We start from the raw sequence: 20,714 nt of genomic DNA, 5'->3' as shown, positions 1-20,714 counted from the left end.
TGTGAGAAGGACACGCTCATGGCTCCATTAAAAAACTCTTAGCGCTATCATCAAACACTTCAGCTATTTTCTGAGTCACACGGCACACAAAACAGCCATTTTTTGAACAAAAATCCATTTGAACAGATTGAAATGGTTTGAAAATTCAAATGCAATGAAATTTCACAACAAAAATACTTTTTGCTGTCATATTGAGGTGTCCAAATGTATATAGTGACCACTTAATCTTTCTCTATGTATGTGGTTTGATAAACTCAAGCCAAAGCAAACTAAAATGTCTGAAATGCAAGAATGTGCTATCTGTGTTTCAGAGAACCGCTATGGTTCAACAATATCACCTAACGCCCCTTTATGTTTGACGTCTGGTAGTTAATCTCAAATAAAAAGTGCTTACTGTTTTAGAACCACACATTAAATCATAAAAGGTAGATGTAGAGATAAGAGCATCAAACAGTATACAAACCAGCGGGAGGCTGCATATCAGCATGTTAAACATGAGCTGTCAAGGACTGTGGCACAAAAAAATGCCATTACACACCATAACAAGGTCCACAACCTTGAACTTTCCCAAGATTTACCCAAAAAAGACCTGTTAACACGTAATAGTAGAGTCAACCAAGCAAATCAAAGGATGGTACACTGAATGACTGAAAACACACATTGCTGAAGTGTCACTGTACTATTCTATCTTTAAGCTGTACTGCAGGATAATAAAGTAAACACACACGGTTTATGTTTGATTATGATGGCACTTTTAATTGCACATTTTATGGGCAGTAACATTAAAAGTTTATCTGTAATGTTCTTCCTTAAACCGAATAACATAAAATTATTATTTTTTTATAAAACATGGCTATCCACCAGATGAGGTTTATTTAGTGTAACAATTATTAAAAACATTTAGTTAAATAAAGCTGAAATGAAATATTTAAATAAAATACACAATAAAAATAAAAATGCAGTAAGTAAACTAAATTTAATAATAATACAAATAAAACCAAGACCAAAATAAATAAATTAAAAATAAATCTTCTTAATATTATATTTCAATATTTATAAAAACTAGAACAGTATATAAATAATATACTAAAATAACTCCATCAAGGGAGAAAGCTCTTTTCAGCACACTTGTTTATTTATTAGTGTGACAATTTTTTTAATAGAGGGTGTAATTTTTTTTTAAATATTTTTTTAAATCTTTAACAGGACCAATTATAAAATGTATACTGTAGCCTATATATAATTTTTTTTCTTTTCTTTTTTTTTATATGAAGCTTTGCAGCTTTTTGTGACACCACGTATAGACTGTCAGTCCAAATCTGATTTTTGTGCATATTTGATTGAAATCCAATCCGATTTAGCAAGTTTGAACAGCCAAAAAGATTTTTAAAAATTAGTTTCGAGCTACACTATGTGGTTTGAAATCCTATTCGAATAACATTTCTGGGAATCCGTTTCAGTCTGAACACTCTGAATGGATTTCGGTTTATGTGACTTTCTCATGCCACATAAAAACCAGAGGTTTTGAGTACGGTTGTGTTGTTGCAAAGTTCCAGTAAGCAGAAAAGGATGAACGGAGACATGTTTTAAAACTGGCGGAGACGACAGCACGGATAAACGAATATAGGGTCTCTGCGGAACAAAAGTGGTGGTTTAGTGGTTTCTAAACTTGTGGGTGTTTTCAAACTGATGGGTGTTTATAAACAGTGCAATGAAAATTATCCCGTTTACTCGACCCGACCCCTAAACACTCACACAAATCAGGTAACGCAGTTTATAGCCTCGCCCACTCATCTAGTAACTCCTATTACAATCCTGCACAGACCTACTTGGAATACATTTTTGGCATATTCCTACCAATTGCCGTAGAAACCAATGTAGACATTCCAGAAAACGAAAGCGACACACGTCGAATCTGAACAGTTGTGATACACAATGTGGAGTCATTGATTTAGATTAGATTCCAGTTTGAAGTGACAGCGGGAATGTATAGCCATAAGCATTCGGACTGTAAATGTTTCTTGTGGGGTCAAAGGTTTACATTTACATTTATGCATTTGGCAGACGCTTTCATCCAAAGCGACTTACATTGCATTCAAAGTACACATTTTACATTTTTGTCAATTCTTGCTTTCCCTGGGAATCAAACCCATGACCTTGGTGTTGCTAGCGCCATGCTCTACTGTTTGAGCTACAGGAAAGTTAGGTATTATTTTAAAGGCATTTTAAAGATCTAGCCTACACTTTTATTACTGAAATGCTGGGAAGTATTTACAAAAATATTTTTCATCACTGCTCAAAAGAGAAAGAGAAGAAATTAAACATTTTAAATGAGCCGTTATTGAGGCAGTGATTAAGGTTAAATTTGCAGCATTGTACTAAATTCTGCTCATTTCCACATTTTTTTAAAATGCATCTTCCTATTTTTGAGCAGTGGATTTAAATAATTAAAAATGTCCTACGATTAAATTAAATATGTTTTATTCTTATCATTCCAAGCATATGCCATTTTCACGGCAGACAATAATTCGACTGACCACGTGACCAGTGTTCCCAGGTGCGCAGAATCACAAAACTTGCTCCTCCTCACGAATGCACGAGTTTTATCAATGAGGTGGCATGCAAATTTACTTTTACGGCTGCCACATGAGACACAATTATGGCCCGAATAGGGCTAAAGTGTCATTTTAATGCCCTAAGTAAGAGACTATTTAAAAATCTGTAATGTTTGTTGCCAAGTAGTTTACGAAGCCTTGGGTGGTCAGACTAATTTGTTGTACACTGTAAAATGCTGCTGTGAGTGTGAACATGTGTTTAAGAATAGCGATAATGTGAAGGATGTTTACTCCCACATGACAGAAACCAGGAAGGTTCTGTAAGCTCCCAACAAAGACAAAGTGAGCCAATTTAGGAATCCCAGCATAAACAAGCTGTTTGAAAAGCATCTATTTTCTCTGAGAAAGAATGGCGTGAGTTAGAAGTCTCGGATACGTGTACTTCGATTTCTTTTGTTCCACACACAACTCATTAATAGTGTAAGATGCTATTTAAGCAAAAGAGCAAACGCTGCTGTAAAGTAATGTATGTGCCAAAGAGAACAAATTATGCATGTTATCTGAGCCATATTAAAATACAGGCCTTATTTCCTATCACATGTAAATTTATTCAAGTAAAAGATCAATTGAAAGCATTTTTTATTCTCCTCCAAATAAACATTCAAAGAGACATCAGTTACAGTGATGCAATGATAAAGTGCACATTTCAAACAATCTTAACATCCATTTAAGCAATGAAATGTCTTTTTGTGCAAAGAAAAAAAATCAGGCACATGGTGGATTGTTTTCTTTTTATGAAATCCATATTCAATTGAATAAGTTCTTCAGTACTAAAACAGTTAATTTCTACATATTCAACCAAACATAAACTCTCCCACCTAGCATATGTAAACGATACGCGGAACTATGAGATATTAATGGTCATACTCCATTTTTCAAAGGCATTCCACTAAACACAGATCCCTTTTTAAACCATTATTAACTTTCATGATAATACAAGAAACTATATCTTCTGAGACATGTCAGCAAAAAGGTTTGTGGTGGCTGCACAACTGCCTGCAAGAAAAGCCATGGAGGCATAGAAAAAAAATGTAACCTGCTTATGCACTATACATCTGCTTTCTTTGCATAGCTGACAACAATGAAAACATAAAATAATAAATAAATAAAAAACTGATGATTTTTTGCTGTCAGCCTTCTAGTGTGTTAGATATAAAAAGACTTTAGAACAAAACTATGATGTAAAATTGAGTTTAATTTATTCTGGCGTGGTCTATTTTACTGTAAAGCTTTACAATGCATGGTTCATTTTTATCTATTTGTTCAGTTACAGTGTTTGGACACTTAAGCCAGACTTAATGTATGAATATCATTGCATAGGTAAAAAATATCACATCTAGTGGCACTTACTTGTTTCGAAATATAGCACAAACACACTTTTTAAACAAACGATTCACAAAAAGGAATATAATTAGGACAGTTCAGAACAGCTAAATCAGTTGAGAAAAGGTCTTATTATTTGATAGCCACATGTTTTGATATGTATTATCTAATGCAATGGCATTTAAACATTTTTAAGTGTCACTTAAATATCCACCTTTTGGGACCGCTATATATAGACTACTGTTTTACAGAAGAAGTTTGCTGCGCATAACCCCCATTTAAAATAACGATTTTATTTTAATATGTAATTAATTCATGTTATGGCAAAGCAGCCATTACTTTGTTCTCTGTGGAAACGGTGATACGCTTTTCAGGATTCTTTGGTGAAAAGAAAGTTAAAAAGAACAGCCTTTATATGAAACCGAAATCTTCTGTAATATTATAAATGCCTTTACTGTCACTTTTGAGCAATTTAAAGCATCCTTGCTGAATAAATATTCATTTCTTTCAAAAAATACTACTGACAAACTTTAGAACGGTAGTGTAGAAGACTCACAGATCATTCTCATGTTCCTTCAGGTTCGAAATCATAAAGGAAGCCATCCAAAATATTTCTTCACAACCCAAATATACTGTTGTGTCGAATGTCAAGTGAAATATTGTAGTCCCTGGTTGGAGTCATTTCTGCAGTTAATTAAATAAACACTCCTACACCTCACCACGCAGTCTTGGGCGTTTGATAACCAAAATGTCATTGATACTGGTTTTGATAATCCCCATTTTCGTAATGATTTGATCCGTGATCTTCATCAGCTTGCATGGTCACGCCTTTCTTCTTCTTCCAGCCTTGCTTGCGGCCTGCAGAGTTTTCTGTTGTTCCATAGGTCTTCTGCTTGGTCGCCAGGGCACTGTCGCTGCTGGGTTCGGTCTCATCGGCCAGCTCATCTTCCCCGATGATGCCGCATTTCTCATCACTAGTGCTCTCAGGATCGGCCCAGTCCTGCTTCTCACCAGAGGCAAAGATGGCATAGAAGATCACGCCAGTGTAATGCACCATGGAAGCAATCACAAACACATGCTGCCACTCCAGGCGAGTCTGTTGAAGACAGAAGTGTAATCAGTTTATGCAACATATATTTGTGTAAAACAAACATAAGCATGTGCAATATGCATATTTGTATTTGAAATGTTAATTTATAGTTAAGTGTTTTGTTCCAAAGTACAAATAAAGCTGATAACTGAACTTATTAGCTCTGTAGATTATGAATCACATCTTTTTGGGGATAAAACCTAAAACCTTCTGGTTACTTTATAATAACTTCACTACACCGTAGAAAAGTCAAAATGTGCAGTTGTTACATTGAAGAGTCTTCAATTATTTTTAAACTTATCTGATCAATACAAATATCTTTGCTGGGTTAAATGTAGTTAGGTTGATATAATTTTTCCTAAAATTGTCATTTTAAAGGTATCATGAACTGGCTTTTTCTTTTTTTATACTGTTGTCTGAGGTCAACTAATGATGTTTGTGTGGTTTTTACATTCAAAAACATCATAACTGACATAACTAAAACATCGAACCGCGCGCGCGCACACGCACACACACACCCGCGCAACCAGATCAAGAAAGAATTTCTGCCGACGGGCGTACATTTTGGTAGCCCATCTGGAAAACACACAGCCGGACTACTATTACAACATATAAAAAAAAGATGTTTTATTCACATAATTTTGTTGCACCATTCCTGACGGATCCAATATAGAAGGCACAACATTGTGTCTGCAAATCCAGCACTTGAGGCTTGTTTACAAACGAGTCCGCAGTGAAATGAAGCGAACACAGTTTTTTCCCACGTGAGCTGGAACTTCATTAAAAATAAATGAAGTATCACACATTCATGATCTGAAGGAAGCCTATGTAGCGACTGTGTTCTTCCACAATATCTTCTTCCACATGTCTATTTCTGCTGGCTAGTGATCCGAGCAGCTCCATGAGTCGGTGGACGGGGTTACTGAATTACACGTTCTGTATAGGCAGTGTTTCGTAGTGCGATGACGTCAGAATGAAGCACACGATTGTTTGCTGGGCCTGGTGTCTATAAACGTTTTTCTTTGACTAACAATTAATTTTCAGCTCTTAAACTTACAGGATATTCTTATATAACCATGACCTTTTATATATCAAAAGCTCAAGGGAAAGTTGATTTCTCATTTCATCACCCCTTTAATATTCCTTTTTTCTTTTCTTACATTAAAGAATTGAATAAAATCAATACATTTTTGATTATTTGTGAAAACATTTTGTACAGTTGTAGTAAACTATAGATCAGCAGTTCTCAACATTTTTGATTCAAAGGCTACTTATTGGCCAACAACATATTTAAAGGCCCCCACATGTTAGCTATTTCTGGTATTTCTGCCATAATTTCTGCCATTTTACAGAAAGTTGGAGTATAGATGTATTTCAAAATAAATAACCACAATTTTCAAGAACTGTTCTTCAAAAAACAAAACAACAAAATGTTTATTATTATAAAGTTATTATTAAAACACTTTATTTTTTATTTTTGGACCCACATTATATTAGGTGGCCTTAACTACTATGTCCTAACATTGTAATTAATCATTTGATACAATGCACTTATTGTGTTCATACATGTTTTTACATTGTACTTACATTTTAAAAAATGTCTGCATGTAATTACGTCTGTAATTAATTTCTGTAGTTACATTTGTAATTTCACAGTTGGCACTTCTCTTACACCTAACCCTACCCTTAAACTGACCCATATCACCACACCTGTCCCTAACTTTACCTTTATCCCACCTCAATATCAGCAAAGGTGTTTTACAATACAATTTGAACACAGTTAGTACATTGTACTTATTTTTTGATGTAAGTACATAGTACTTAAGGCCACCTAATATAAAGTGAGGCCAATAATGATTATTCATTTAGATGCTTTTTTACTTGAGGACCCCATTGAAGATTGCTGGGGCCCTCTAGTGGGCCCCGGCTGACTATTTGAGCAATACTGCTATAAATATAAATGTCTTGGAATTAAATACCCAGGAATATTCACACACTCAAAATTTCCCCTTATCTAATATAAGAAACAATTACTTTATGGAAAAAGAAAACTTTGCGCGCTTATATCAGGTTAAAATAAATAAATAAATAAATAAACCTGTATAATAAGTAATAGTTTTCTATACCTTGTGTTTAGTGAGTGCTCCAACAATGAGGGGGCAAACCATGCCAGACAGGGTGCCTACTCCATTAGAGATGCCCATAAGAATACTGGCATAGCGAGGAGCTATGTCCAGATGGTTTACATTAAATCCTGTGTTGCAAAACAGAAATGCATTTCATTTAGATTTTCTCCTGTGTAATTTTAGAAACTAATATTGCAGGTTGTATCATCATGCTCTTTATACTTTGTCCTTATCCTTTAACTGATCGTCATAGAAACTTACATATTATTTTACCATATTTTGAAGGAAAGGTTAGAATCAAACAAAGCAAAAGGGCAAAGGGAGATGTTGATTGACACTCTGATGACTGACACCTGTCTCATGTGTCACCTGATATCGCAAATCCACTGAAGCCCACTGCCAGGATGAGGAATGAGATGGCCACTGCACGTGTGTGTGAGAACCCGACCACCAGCAGCAACGTGGCCTCCATGCCAAAACCTGTAGTTGATGAAACAAAAGAATAGAAAGTATTATCAGCAAAACTTGACATGGCTCAGCGATTTACAGCAGAGCAAGTACTGAACGCAGTCAAATATTAGCATCACTGTCACTTCATGGTGGATCTGGTGAAGAAGCTGTCAGCAATCAAAATATTGATTTTGAAGATGTTAAAAATTATATTTTTCAGAATATGTTTGATATTGCAAATAGGAGCCAGATGCTGAATGTACTGGGAAATTAGCTCTGAGGACAGTGATGATATAAAACATCTGCTCAAACTGAACACTTCCAAGCTCCAAAAGGTAACAAAATATGTTTTATTTTATTCTTCTGTAAATGTTAGTCTAATACCAGGAGATTTTTAAATTATCGTGACCGGCAGAGATCAATCTGTATTAGATATACCAGATCCGGGTCGCTAAAGACCCGAATATGTAATAATCTTGTCTAATAAACAATTCTTTCGGATGAGACGTTAAACTGAGGTCCCGACTCTGTGGTCGTTAAAAAATCCAGGATGTCCTTCGATAAAAAGTAGGGGTGTAACCCCGCCATCCTGGCCAAATTTGCCCATTGGCTGCTGTCCATCATGGCCTCCTAATATAATGATTGGCCTAATGCCTCCTCTCCACCAATCAGCTGGTGTGTGGTGGGCGTTCTGGCGCAATATGGCTGCCGTCGCATCATCCAGGTGGATGCTGCACACTGGTGGTGGTTTGAGGAAATTCCCCCTTGTATATGTAAAGCGCTCTGAGTGCCTAGAAAAGCGCTATATAAATGTAATGAATTATTATTATTATTATTATTAATAATAATGACTGGCAAAACATTCATGCATTTAAGATTTAAACCAGATGCTAATTTGTGCTGCTCTTGGTAGATTGTGTTGGTCATTATTCTTTAAATTATTGTTGGTCATTATTCTTTTAATTATTTCAATAATTTGCGCGTCATCGGTAGATCATGCAGAAAACTTTCTAATCCAATTATTTTGCCCTGTTTAGTAAATCTGGCCCTATAAGTAACTTTGCAAGTATATGTCAACTCATTCTACTAACCCTTAACCCCTAAAATTCTACCAAGACTGTAATGAGAGTATGTAGGTGCAACGTTATGTACATACTACACTACTATAAGAGGACCATCAAAATAAATTACCTTCTGTGCAATGGAAAAGTTCCATGGATGTTAAAGGTTCTTCATGGAACCATAAGTGTATGTGTAAGTGATGGTCTAACTAATGATCTGAGTTTGTGGTGGGTCTACATGGAGAATTAAGCATACCTCCACAGTTCATGATTTTGCGTACAGTTGTAGTAGAGAGGATTTTATGACTTCTCAGGTAGTCAGCCAGCTGGCCCCCTATGGGCACAATGATCGTCATCACCATGTGGGGGACCGCTGACAAAATGCCCACCTGAAACAGTCCAACATCAATTAATTAGCCTATTTCTAGAGAGAATTGTACTCAAAGGAATGACTTTTTAAATCACTGATGGTTCTGTACACATAAATCACATAACAACTCACTTTGCTGATGGGGAACCCAAAGACCTCTTCAAAGTACGCTGGCTGACTAATGAGCAGGAGGTAGAAGGTCCAGCTGCGGCAGAAGTTTGCCACAATGATGGCGTAGACAGGCATAGATGTAAAGAATTCACGCCAAGGAGTTTTAAATTTCTACAAAGAGAATATATTAATAAATATACAGGAAAACCACCATATCTGTGTAACAATGTGTTTGTTGTACCAAATGCATGAAAGAAGACTTACCTCTGTAGAACTCATTAAATTGGCTCCTTCCCCAATAGAGGTCTCTATATATGTTCTTTCTTCTTCACTGATGGTGGGATGTATCGCTGGGCTATCATACGCCAGCAAGAGCCAAAAGGTATACCATATAATACCAAACACACCTAAATATGAGCACAGAACCATATATCACTGATCATTTTAACACAGCACACTTGATCTTTGAATGTCACATTATCACACTGTCCACTAAATGGGGTATATTTAGTGAGCCTGTGTACCCTTGTCCATATTGTAATTTTTTCACTCTGTATTCATACCATATTATTGAGTATAATATAACTGAAGTGTATTATATATATATATATATATATATATATATATATATATATATATATATATATATATATATATATATATATATATATATATAACATTTATTAGTTAATGAAATCATTCGTTATTCATCAATCGTTATTAAATCAGTTAATAAATAATTAATGTTTAGAAGAAAAGAATAAATATGTAGCTATTTAGAAAGATTATCCGGAATAGAGCTGACTTGAAAAAAATAAATCCAAATCACTGGTCATCACTCATTTTTGGTGTATAAATTATTATTTATTAATGTTTATAATTAACCAATACATTTCAAAGGCGTTTCCTAACTCACCATATATATAGAAGACAGAGGGCCAACCCACATACTGCACTAATATTCCAGCCAGTGGCATGGCTATCACAGCTCCTGCATAAGATCCTGTCAACCAGAACAAACACACACACACACATACACGTGTAATTAAGAAAGTTAAATTAAAGGGAGGGCATTAATCAATGTAATAAATAATCACCTGGCATGACAGTTCAATCATTTGAAACCATTGGGTTACCTCATAACTGACAGAGGAAAACCAAGTGGTTTGGTTCAGTTATGAGAGAGCAGATTTGGTTTTGTTCATTTGTTCTCTATTACATTTTAAATATTTAATTTAAAGACATTTTTAAGGAATAGTTTGCCCAAAAATTAAGATCCTGTTATTTACTCAACTGACTTTGTAGCAATAAATGCCAGAAGGCATTCAAGTCCAGATTTGTCGACTCAGTTGCATGTGCATCTACTTCACACCTCAGTGCAACACGTGCCTCTGCCTGAAGGACAGGACAGCGCAAGGAAATTCGATTTTAATGAAAAGGCGTCTTAATGTATATTTTGTTACTGGATGTTTGGCGCAGGAGAGGATTCTCGAGTGAGCTTTTCAACAAAGAAGAGGACGCTGCTTCATTTGTGTCATCAGGAGAAAGCCTCTTACACGTACAGGTGAAGCTGTGTACAGACCATCTTCATTTAGTGGTCATGTCAAGAGCTGTTTGAAGCAGAGGTTGTCATGGCACCTGTTTATTGTGGAAGATGGCTGTTTGAATGCAGTTTAAGGGGTAATGAACATTGGAATATAGACCCTCAGTTGGCTCTGACACTGGTCAACTGGACTGTGAGAAGTCTTGAGTGTTTAGCTCTAATGCAAAAACAGCCACATCCTTTCTTAAAAAAAAACAACAACAAAAAAACAAGGAAAGTAAAAAAAACTGCTAAACCCTGCCTAAGCTCTCCCAGTCTGGTCAAACCTGGTTTTAGAGGGGTTTTGGTCACTTCTTTAAATTGTCAGAATGGTCAGGCAAGAGACCAGCTGACAAACCAGCTAAAACCAGTTTGGCCAGACTGGAATATCAGCTTAAGCAAGTTACATCCAGTTTAAACCAGCTAAGACCAGCCAAACAGCTTAGGCTGGTTTTGTGTTTTTGGTGGGATTTGAAGGAAGGAGGTGATGGACATTAGAACAGTAACAGAGAAAATTTGCAGGTTTATGCAGATTATTATGCAAACGTCCAACTTAGTTTTTGAAACTTTGTCTATGTTTAGGATGGAATCCAAGTCTTTAACAGTGTAAAAAGCTCAGTATGCATGAAACAACATTTCACCCCCCCTTTAAGTGTCTCCTGACCATTTCTATAAATAATAGCCTATGTTACAAACCTACTCACCACAGAACGAGGTAGTAGCAAGACGACTTCTCTCCAATGGAGGAGCCCATTTGCTCCACATCCCATGGCAGGCTGGATATGTGACACCCTGTTAACATCATGCACTGTAAGTATGCTTTTTTATACAAAATGGCTGAAACTAATGACCATTTAAATTGTCAATGAATATGTAGCCTAATATACAAATAATAAGAAAAAAGTCAATATTTTATTGATAATATTCAATATTTTCAGACATATTTCACTGATGACCACTCACCTCCACCAGACCTTGCAAGATTCGTACAAACAAGACACAGCCGTAGTGAACCCTGGCAGCTGACGGAATAAACATGTTTAGCAATGACGTCAAGAAAATGGCTGCTCCAAACACCCTGGGAAACAATTTAGAGACATCCGGTAATGTTAGTTTTTCAGGTATGGACTGAATCAAAATGAAGCAATGACAAAAAATATGCAGCCATAAATGTAGAATTAAATACGATTTTTGTGGAAAATCATGCACAGTCAGAGTAGCTAATTCTATAATGTTATCTGAATAACTGAATCGAATAAATCTAACAGCAGTTTTGGAATTCTTAAAGACATTAATCATAAAATATTTATTTTATAACAAATATAATTGTGTTTCTCCTTGACATCATATAACGTGGTGAGTTAGTGACACCTAAAGAGTAATTTTTGTAACTTGAACTTTGTGACAGAACTTTTAAAGTCACCATGAAATCAAAATGGACAATTCTTGCTTTATGTAATATTACAGTGTTTATTATTCATCTGGGCACATTATTTTTTTCCTTAAAGTCATGCTCCCTTGTCATTTTTAATAAAATACGTTCCAGTTCTCCGTTCTCAAATGAGATCACAGCAATGATCTGACAGCAAAATACAACGATCCAATCAATACCATACAAAACCAATCCTGCACTACAATTTTTTGTTTGTTTGTTTGGTTCAAGATGTCTCATTTGGACATACATCCCAATATGGAAGAAAAGACTATCAACTTATAACTTCTGTTTCACAGCAACTTCAATATCACAAGACATCATCAAAATGCAATTTAATATATTTTGTTTTATTCAGGAATATATGTATTTTTATAAAGACATGGCCAAAGGTAAACATTTTTGAACTACTTGTCTAGTGGTACAGCTTTTATTTAGCATACACAGGGGCATGGGCTAAAATCCTGATAATCACAATATGCATATGCAAATTATCTGTGAACAGTGCAACTCGATTGGACTGACCAAATTAACATTTTTATTTTTTACTTTGAATATTTGTGCAATTTAATTATCAAAAACCTTTTGTAATTCAAAATCCACTTTGCTCAAAAATCCCGTTAGTTTGAATGGGCATGATGCTTGAGTTTAGCTACATCACTGGATCACACAAGAGAGTCATTTTGGTTCATCCATTTATCCTTTATCTCCATTTAATCCATCCATCTGCCTCTTTTTTTTCTTTCCAAAACACTGTGTAAGTGACACTTGTAATATTCTAGTGGCTGGTGTTTCAGCGAGAGATCTGCTGCTGGATCTTTCATTATTAACTCTGTCAGCCACGTGTCCTCTTTTCCTGTGAGGCTTTTATTACAAGACCGCTATCGCCCCTCTAATCAACACACGGCACAAATTTAACCCTCAAAGCCCTGACCACTGTGGTCCCTTGGGTCTTTAAACACCTCTGAACATTGAATGTAATGTAAGAATTATACTATTTGGAACGTACGTTTTCCTTCCAAACATGGCGTGGAGGCCCGTGCGTCAAGACGAGGCTCACCTGTTAGCTGCTAGCTTATTGGAGATGAAACCTCCAGGGATTTGCGTGACAATGTAGCCCCAGAAAAAAGAGCCATGTATCAATCCCACTGTCTCTGGATCCCAATTAAACTGAGCTGGCTGAAGGACACAAACATGAGAAAAGACTATATTAGCGTAAAATAAAATGAAAACAATACAAACTTGTCCCACATTTTTGTGTATAAGTGATTTATTACGAGACATACATAGTAAAATGACCTTGTGAATATGTGTTTGTGAGTCATGTCTTCTTCACGATATCTCTTATGACAGGAAATTACAGGAAATTGTGGCCGCTAACTACCGAAAAATCATTGATGAGAATTTAAGCCAGAAACAAAATTGGTCCTTTGAACTTGATAGCTAAAGAAGTAAACGTATTGTTTAACTGGCAAAATAGGTTTAAAAAAATATTAAAGCCGTATATTTTCATGTGTAATGACCAATTTACTATGTGGGAAAAATATTAAGCATGATAAAATTGTGCAAAGTTGAGAGTTGATTTATTCCCCAAACACACACACACACACACACGCACGCACGCACGCACGCACGCACATGTCGTGTTTCCATGTTTTATGGGGACTTTGCATTGGGCGTAATGGATTTCATACTGTACAAACTGTACAACCTATCCCCCTACACTGCCCCTGCCCCTAAACCTACCCATCACAGGAAACATTCTGCATTTTTACTTTCTCAAAAAAAACTCCTTCAGTGTGATTTATAGGATGTTTTCCTCATGGGGACCTAAAAATGTCCCCACAAGGACAAGAATTTCGGATATTGCCATCTTTGTGGGGACATTTTGTCCCCATAACGTAGGGATTACCAGGTCCCCAAATACACACACACACACACACACACACACACACACACACACACACACACACACACACACACACACACACACACACACACACACACACACACACACACACACACACACTATACATAATTTGTATTGACTCTATTTCTTAAGTTAAATGTGATAGTATTATAAATATGTATAAATGTATATGTATAAAGGGATGTATGAGAATGCCATTTAAGTATTTTCATTACATATTTTCCTATTTTCACCTGCATGACGGCAGTCCCATTAATGTAGACGGTGTTGTTATTAACCATTTCTACAATGGCTACACCGAGGTTGCAGCGGATGCCAAACGAGATGCAAAAGCCAAGTCCGCTGAGCATGGCGATGATGTAACGCTTGGGAAGGCCAAAGCAGCCACAATCCAAAAGGGGTGGGCTATGTTTAGGAGCTGCCACTGGCCGGCCATCTTCTGTCAGCTCAATGTTGTCCTCTTCAGACACATTAGTGCCATCGATCTTCCTACCAAAGGATAAGAAATGGTTTTGAAATGGCTTGCAGTAAAGACAAAAAAAGTACACATCTCACAAATTAGGCAGGCCTGTTCTGTCATGACAACTCATGACTATGTTTGGTCTTGACAGAATAGATCTGCTATGCTGCTGCTGCTGCTGTTGGTTATTGCTGCAGCAGAGCAAGAATGGACTTGCTACTGCAAATACATACACAAAATACTGCTGTGATTAAGTAAGACATGCTGCATACTGTACAACATGCATGAATTACCTGTAGCAGATCTATACAGGTGGGGCTGGGGAAGGTGGAGGGTTTTTGAAAGTGTGCTGCAACTGCTATAGCAAATGCTAATCAAGTATTTGAAGATTGAGCACCGCAAGCTCATTGGTTACTAAACCAATCACCTGTGCCTTCGAGAATAATATGATTGTAAGCAGAATGATTTGACCCGAAACCACGAAAGTGTTTATCGTCATGGTCCAAGACCTAAGACTTTTGTTGCACTTGAACCATGAATACACACACACAGACACACACACACACACAAAACGGACTGAACGACAAATGCTTCAGTACACATAGAAAACCCTAAAAATGCTCAAAATTCAAACCAAACAATTATTTTATAATGTCTACATGTGTATCCGAATGCAATTAAATGACTTTTGGACCCAGCTGATCAGCTCATTTGCTCCATATAGAGCTATAAAGCCATCTAGAGGCAAGAGTCATGAAATATCATGTTATATAATTTTATCACACAAGAGGTCAGTAAAGACACCCAATGTAAGATATTTTGCACTCAATAAAAGGGTTATGCATGGAATAGTGAGTTTAAATTTTGAATTGAAAGAATGTCAGTCATGTGCTTAAATTGTTATTCATTTATTTATTATTTATTGATAAAATCTAGTAATTTATAAATATATATTATCAAAATGAAATGAAATAAGCTTTCTTGACAAAAAAAGTACTGTAATTTTAGGGCCCACCAGGGAAGGATTTGTTACAAAGTCTGAGGTAAGGATGAGGGCTAAGGACCTATCAGCCTACAAGATATCAGGTTTTAATCTCTTCATGTGCTAGATATGAAATATATATGGGCTATATAATGTTTTTGAATTAATGGCCAAGGTTCTAAGTGAATAGGTTTTGTGCATGATGATTCAGTGATACTGTGTTAGACGTTATGTACTGGACCACGTTTTGGATTGCTGTAGCTTTACCCATATTTATGATGTACTGGATGGACAAAGTGAATTCTCTGCTCAGTGGAGGGGGCCAGCAAAGGGTTGCCAGAACGGCATTGAAAAGGTCACATTGCGTTTGGTGCTTCGTGCCTTTCGCCAGCACGCACCTGTTCCATTACTGAACCTGCATCTTTCCTCTCATCCTCCACCTCATAGGAATTACTTTCATCTGTCTATTTTGAAATGCACACCTGAGTTATTCCATACACAGAGGAAGAAGCCCACTAAAAGCTGGATACTGGCAGATTGTGAATGGAGGATCAAGAGGAATCATTTCAAGAGCCTTCTTCTGTTTGTGAACGCTGTTATTGCACAAAAGCCACTTTAAGGTGTAGTCCTGGACTGGTACACTCTTGAAACGGATTTCACACAGTTTCATTTTCTATTGTGGACAATGCACTTATTCAGACTACAAAAAAAAAACTTATTTTTTACATCTTTTCGTGTTTAAAAATGTATATAAATCTTATCATTTTGATTTTAGTAAACCACAAATGGAGCCTATATAGATTTTTAAAAATCTTTTGCCATTGCCATAAAACATTACAGTCAAAAATATAATCAATAACACAGATGTGGAGAGAAAAGGCATGTATATACCTCCACAATGTGCAAAGAATAGGATTGCCATCAAGAGACAATAGCAGCTTATTTATTATGAAGATTACACATTAGAGAGACAGGTCATTATTCTTATTATTCATATAAGAAGGTCATATTATTAAACATTATTCTCTTTTTCCCACCAAAAAAAAAATAAAAAAAATCTAAATTATGTATGCCATGATGCTCTGAGCACTGCATTCTCTCAAATAAAACCTGTGGTAAACAGCCACCACTTTGTTTCTGTCATGGACATCATTTTAATGATTATTTTACTAAATATAATTAATTATATTAATATATAATAATATTTGTTGCTTTTGCTCTTAAGCAACTGTTATACAACTCTACTTTAATTCCTGTACAGTTTAAAAACAGACAATTTAAGCAAATTTTAAGTAGGAATGAAAATAAATATTGCATGACTTGTTAAATAATTTAGTGTATACCCATATATTAAGTTTTCCAAATCACGCTTGATCCCGTGGCAATATTACTCAGAAACAGGAAATTATTTACATTATCTCACATATCAAGCTGTCTAATGTGCAAGAAATGTAAAGAGACACATATCTCGCTCTTACGTGAAATCTTTTTAATCTCTTCAGATGAAGTAGATATTAAATATGTATGGATATACCTATAACGCAATATAATGTTTTTTGAATTATTGACCAAGGTACAAAGTGAATATATTAGGTTTGTGCATGATGATATAGTGATATTTAAAATATGAATGTAACATTCAAGCTATTTTTAACATTTAAAACTATTGGGGGGGGGGGTGTTCACAAAATTATGCTACCGAAATTCTTCACCACAACATCTACATCATATACGCACTATAATGTACTTTATTGTACATATAACATTTGGAGTTGATTTCATGAAAAAATACTATATTATAGCAAAATTAGACTAGTAAATAATGTTTTTGAACCTTAATATAGTAAACATACTACAGTAAATTGTAGTTTACCTCAATATTTACAATAGTTTAACAATTGAATATAGTTAATATTACAGTATGCTGTACTATACATTAACAAAGTGTAGTATATACTATAATATACTACAATTTACTGTAGTATCTAAACACTAAAGTATTTATTAGAGTAATTTTATTTGCTATAATATACTATAGTATTTTTTCATGTGGGCAATACCCCTTCCAGTTTCATTAAATACCAAAAGCATACCATATATACAACACAGGCAATCTTCTCACATCTTTCTTTCACCGCTTGGATTCTAAGTCAACTGCCATCACACTTACTTCTGCAGGTTCCCCAGAGAGTCGCCCACATTGTTCTTCAACTCCTCCTTCCCCGGTCTGAGCTTCTCCTTTAGACCCGCAAACCCCCCCAGTGGCATCTCTCCTTCCCTTGCACTTCTGTCCCGCAAACACTTGTCTTCTCACTCTTCTGCTCTTGCAGAAAAAAAGAGCAGGATATCCTCTAGGCGCTGGTGCGCATCCTCTCCTGAGCTGGACTGAGATGGTCTAGGTGTGCTGGAGGGGAGGAGGAGAGATGCTGAGCCAGGGACGACAAGGAGGGACACAGAGAGAAAGAAGAGGAGGGACTTTGATTTTTGATGGTCTGGGTACAATCCTTGTCATGCGGATAGGCACAGAACATCCAGAAACAAGGCACAAGAAGAGAAACGGGATGAATCCAGGTGTCTTCGGTTCAGTGTATCAGCATTGTGAAAGTCATGCTGACATACATCAACAATGGAAACTCCTGCATTCTCCTCGGTCCCAGCACAGACAGTGACAGAAGATGCCGAACACCTGCCTCTTTTCCAACCCCTCCCTTTTTGGTCTTGGCTATACAAAAGCAGGTCGAAAAGAGTGACTAGCAGAACTCATTAAATATTGATAGCGCAGTCAAGGATCGCAGGCTCGAGGTTGTATGATATGAGCAGGTGTAACAAGACCCTGTGTCCAACAGTCCCAGTCTAACCCTTATCCCGAGAAACCGTGCCAAGGGTTCATGGGTCAAACGTATCAACGTCAACAACCAAACACTGACATGAAGGTTCAAACTGTGAGTGCCATTGCGCTGTGGCTGATATGGCACATTCATTCGCAACATAATTCTATTGCTTTAGTAAGTGAAGCGCTGCACCTTTTTCCCGTTAAAGCCTCTTATATGCAATAATCATCAAAAATGCAGTGTGCTTTAAAAATTCAGATATTGAGGTCTAAAAAATTCATTGGTAGTCTGCGTGGTGTTGTGCTAGGCTCCCAGGCTCTGTTTCACTGATGCTTGTAGGTGCCTCAATAGTCCATTCGTCATAAATAAAACCTCTCACTAAAGGTCTGTCATTCAGTGCAAAAGCCCTGAAGTCATAAATAATTGTGAGAAACAGGAACTTATTATTTTTTATATACATAGGCTACACTCAAAACTAACGGGTATTCAAAATTTGCAGATGAAAATTCTTTACCTATATAAAATGTAAATAAAAATCATCAATGTTAAAGTGTTGGTCTGAAGGAATGAACTGTGGTCTAACATCTGCAATTTTAATACTGCAAACTTATAGAGGAGAAAAAACCTGCCACTTATACTGCATATGCTAACTGTGTATGTATAGTCAAACCAAAAATTATTCAGACACTAGTCTTTAGAATTTTTACTAGTGGGTTCAGGACAGTATAGTTCATTTATGTGAGTGAGAATAGCAAAATAAAACTCTCTGTGACATTATATCCAACAACTATGTTTGATGTGACACTTTGACCTGACCATGTTTTCCTTATGTGTTTTGCTAATACGACCTTTTACACCACAGACTGAACAAAATTAAGCATTGGTTGGTTGACCTAAATTGGTATTATCTAATCGTGTACTTAGGATAGTTCACCCAAAAATGAAAATTATGCCATTAATTACTCACCCTCATGCCGTTCCATAACCATAAAACCTCCGTTCATCTTCGGAAAACAAATTAAGATATTTTTGTTGAAATCCGAGGGCTCCATTGGCCACAATGACATTTCCTCTCTCAAGAAGACCCATAAGGTAAGACGTCGTTACAATGTCACTATAGTGATTCTACAATAATTTTATGAAGTGACGAGAATAGTTTTTGTGTGCAAAAAAAACCCTAAATAAACTGGTGATGCAAATGTCAATTTGCGTCATCTGTAAAATCTTTGGCCAGAGGCCTAAAGCTCTATGGGCTAAAGACTACAGCCACCAGAGGGAGCTATTTCCACATGTTTTCAACCTGCGCATGGGGAGTGGGATAATAATAATAATAATAATAATAATAATAATAATAATAATAATAATAATAATAATAATAATAATAATAATAATAATAATAATAATAGATTTTATTTATAATGCAAAGGGAACAAATAACAAAACAAAAAAAAGAATAACAAGTAAAAGTATAGAATAATTTTTAAAAATAATAAAAAAAAATCAACCAACACAGACAACTGAACAGAAACAGAGCTGATGGTGATCAGAAAACAGAGCTGATGGTGAACAGAAAACAGAGCTGATGGTGAACAGAAAACAGAGCTGATGGTGAACAGAAAACAGAGCTGATGGTGAACAGAAAACAGGGCTGATGGTGAACAGAAAACAGAGCTGATGGTGATCAGAAAACGTCTCAGGTTACGTATGTAACCCTAGTTCCCTGAGGGAACGAGACGCTGCGTCGAAACGCTGTGAGAACGCCTCTGCGTTAATGCGTCGTGAAGCGCCTGTAGAACCATTCCATCGGAAAAAAGATCGTTCGTCGCCGACGTGATGACGTCGCCGACGTGATGACGTCATCAACCGGAGACTATAAAAGGTCCGCGATCACAAACAGGAACTAGCTTCTGATAAAGCCTGAAGTAAGTGATCACGGACACGCCTGGAGTATGGCAGAGCGACGCAGCGTCTCGTTCCCTCAGGGAACTAGGGTTACATACGTAACCTGAGACGTTCCCTTTCGGGGAACTCGAGCTGCGTCGAAACGCTGTGAGAACGCTTATACCCACATCGCCATAGGACCAAGTGTCTCGTATGTGTGAAGCCGAAGCGCACACGGTTACGAGAGTACCTGTGCCCCAACTGTAGATGCCAGGTCTAGTTCATAGAACCTGACGAAAGTTAAAGGAGACGACCATCCGGCCGCGTTTACAAATATCGTGGAGGGAAGCCCCCGACAAAAGTGCTTAAGAAGCAGCCATACCCCTGGTTGAATGCGTCCGGACAGCCAGTGGAGACTGCTGCCCGGCCGCCTCATAAGCAAGTGAGATGGCCTCGACCACTCACTTGCT

At 36.6% G+C, this 20,714-nt stretch overlaps 1 protein-coding gene across 2 annotated transcripts; it reads right to left on the bottom strand.

Moving 5' to 3' along the window:
- Positions 1-3,208: 3,208 nt before the first annotated feature.
- Positions 3,209-19,435, bottom strand: slc17a8 (solute carrier family 17 member 8). Of its 2 annotated transcripts, none has more exons than XM_067419731.1 (12): positions 19,331-19,435; positions 14,324-14,579; positions 13,221-13,339; positions 11,692-11,806; positions 11,433-11,520; positions 10,063-10,149; positions 9,411-9,553; positions 9,168-9,317; positions 8,922-9,054; positions 7,524-7,634; positions 7,155-7,282; positions 3,209-5,034 (listed from the first exon to the last, which is right to left on the bottom strand). In XM_067419731.1, exons 2-12 carry the CDS (start codon positions 14,438-14,440, stop codon positions 4,690-4,692), a joined length of 1,536 nt encoding a protein of 511 aa, XP_067275832.1. In that variant the 5' UTR covers positions 14,441-14,579; positions 19,331-19,435; the 3' UTR covers positions 3,209-4,689. The 2 variants fall into 2 exon arrangements, with proteins under 2 accessions (XP_067275832.1, XP_067275831.1); XM_067419730.1 differs by lacking the exon at positions 19,331-19,435 and adding an exon at positions 17,703-18,233.
- Positions 19,436-20,714: the final 1,279 nt, after the last annotated feature.

Source organism: Pseudorasbora parva, chromosome 16 (genome assembly GCF_024679245.1).
Source record: "Pseudorasbora parva isolate DD20220531a chromosome 16, ASM2467924v1, whole genome shotgun sequence".
NCBI classification, from domain to species: domain Eukaryota; kingdom Metazoa; phylum Chordata; class Actinopteri; order Cypriniformes; family Gobionidae; genus Pseudorasbora; species Pseudorasbora parva.
This window is presented reverse-complemented; position numbering and strand designations above follow the sequence as displayed.

Excerpts from the sequence above, each read along its gene's own strand:
- slc17a8 (XM_067419730.1), bottom strand. The coding sequence starts at position 17,800 with ATGCCACTGGGGGGGTTTGCGGGTCTAAAGGAGAAGCTCAGACCGGGG. Across the intron at positions 9,554-10,062 it reads CTCTGTCTTCTATATATATG|GTGTGTTTGGTATTATATGG; the intron begins GTGAGTTAGGAA and ends GCTCATATTTAG. Across the intron at positions 7,635-8,921 it reads CAAAATCATGAACTGTGGAG|GTTTTGGCATGGAGGCCACG; the intron begins GTATGCTTAATT and ends CATCAACTACAG.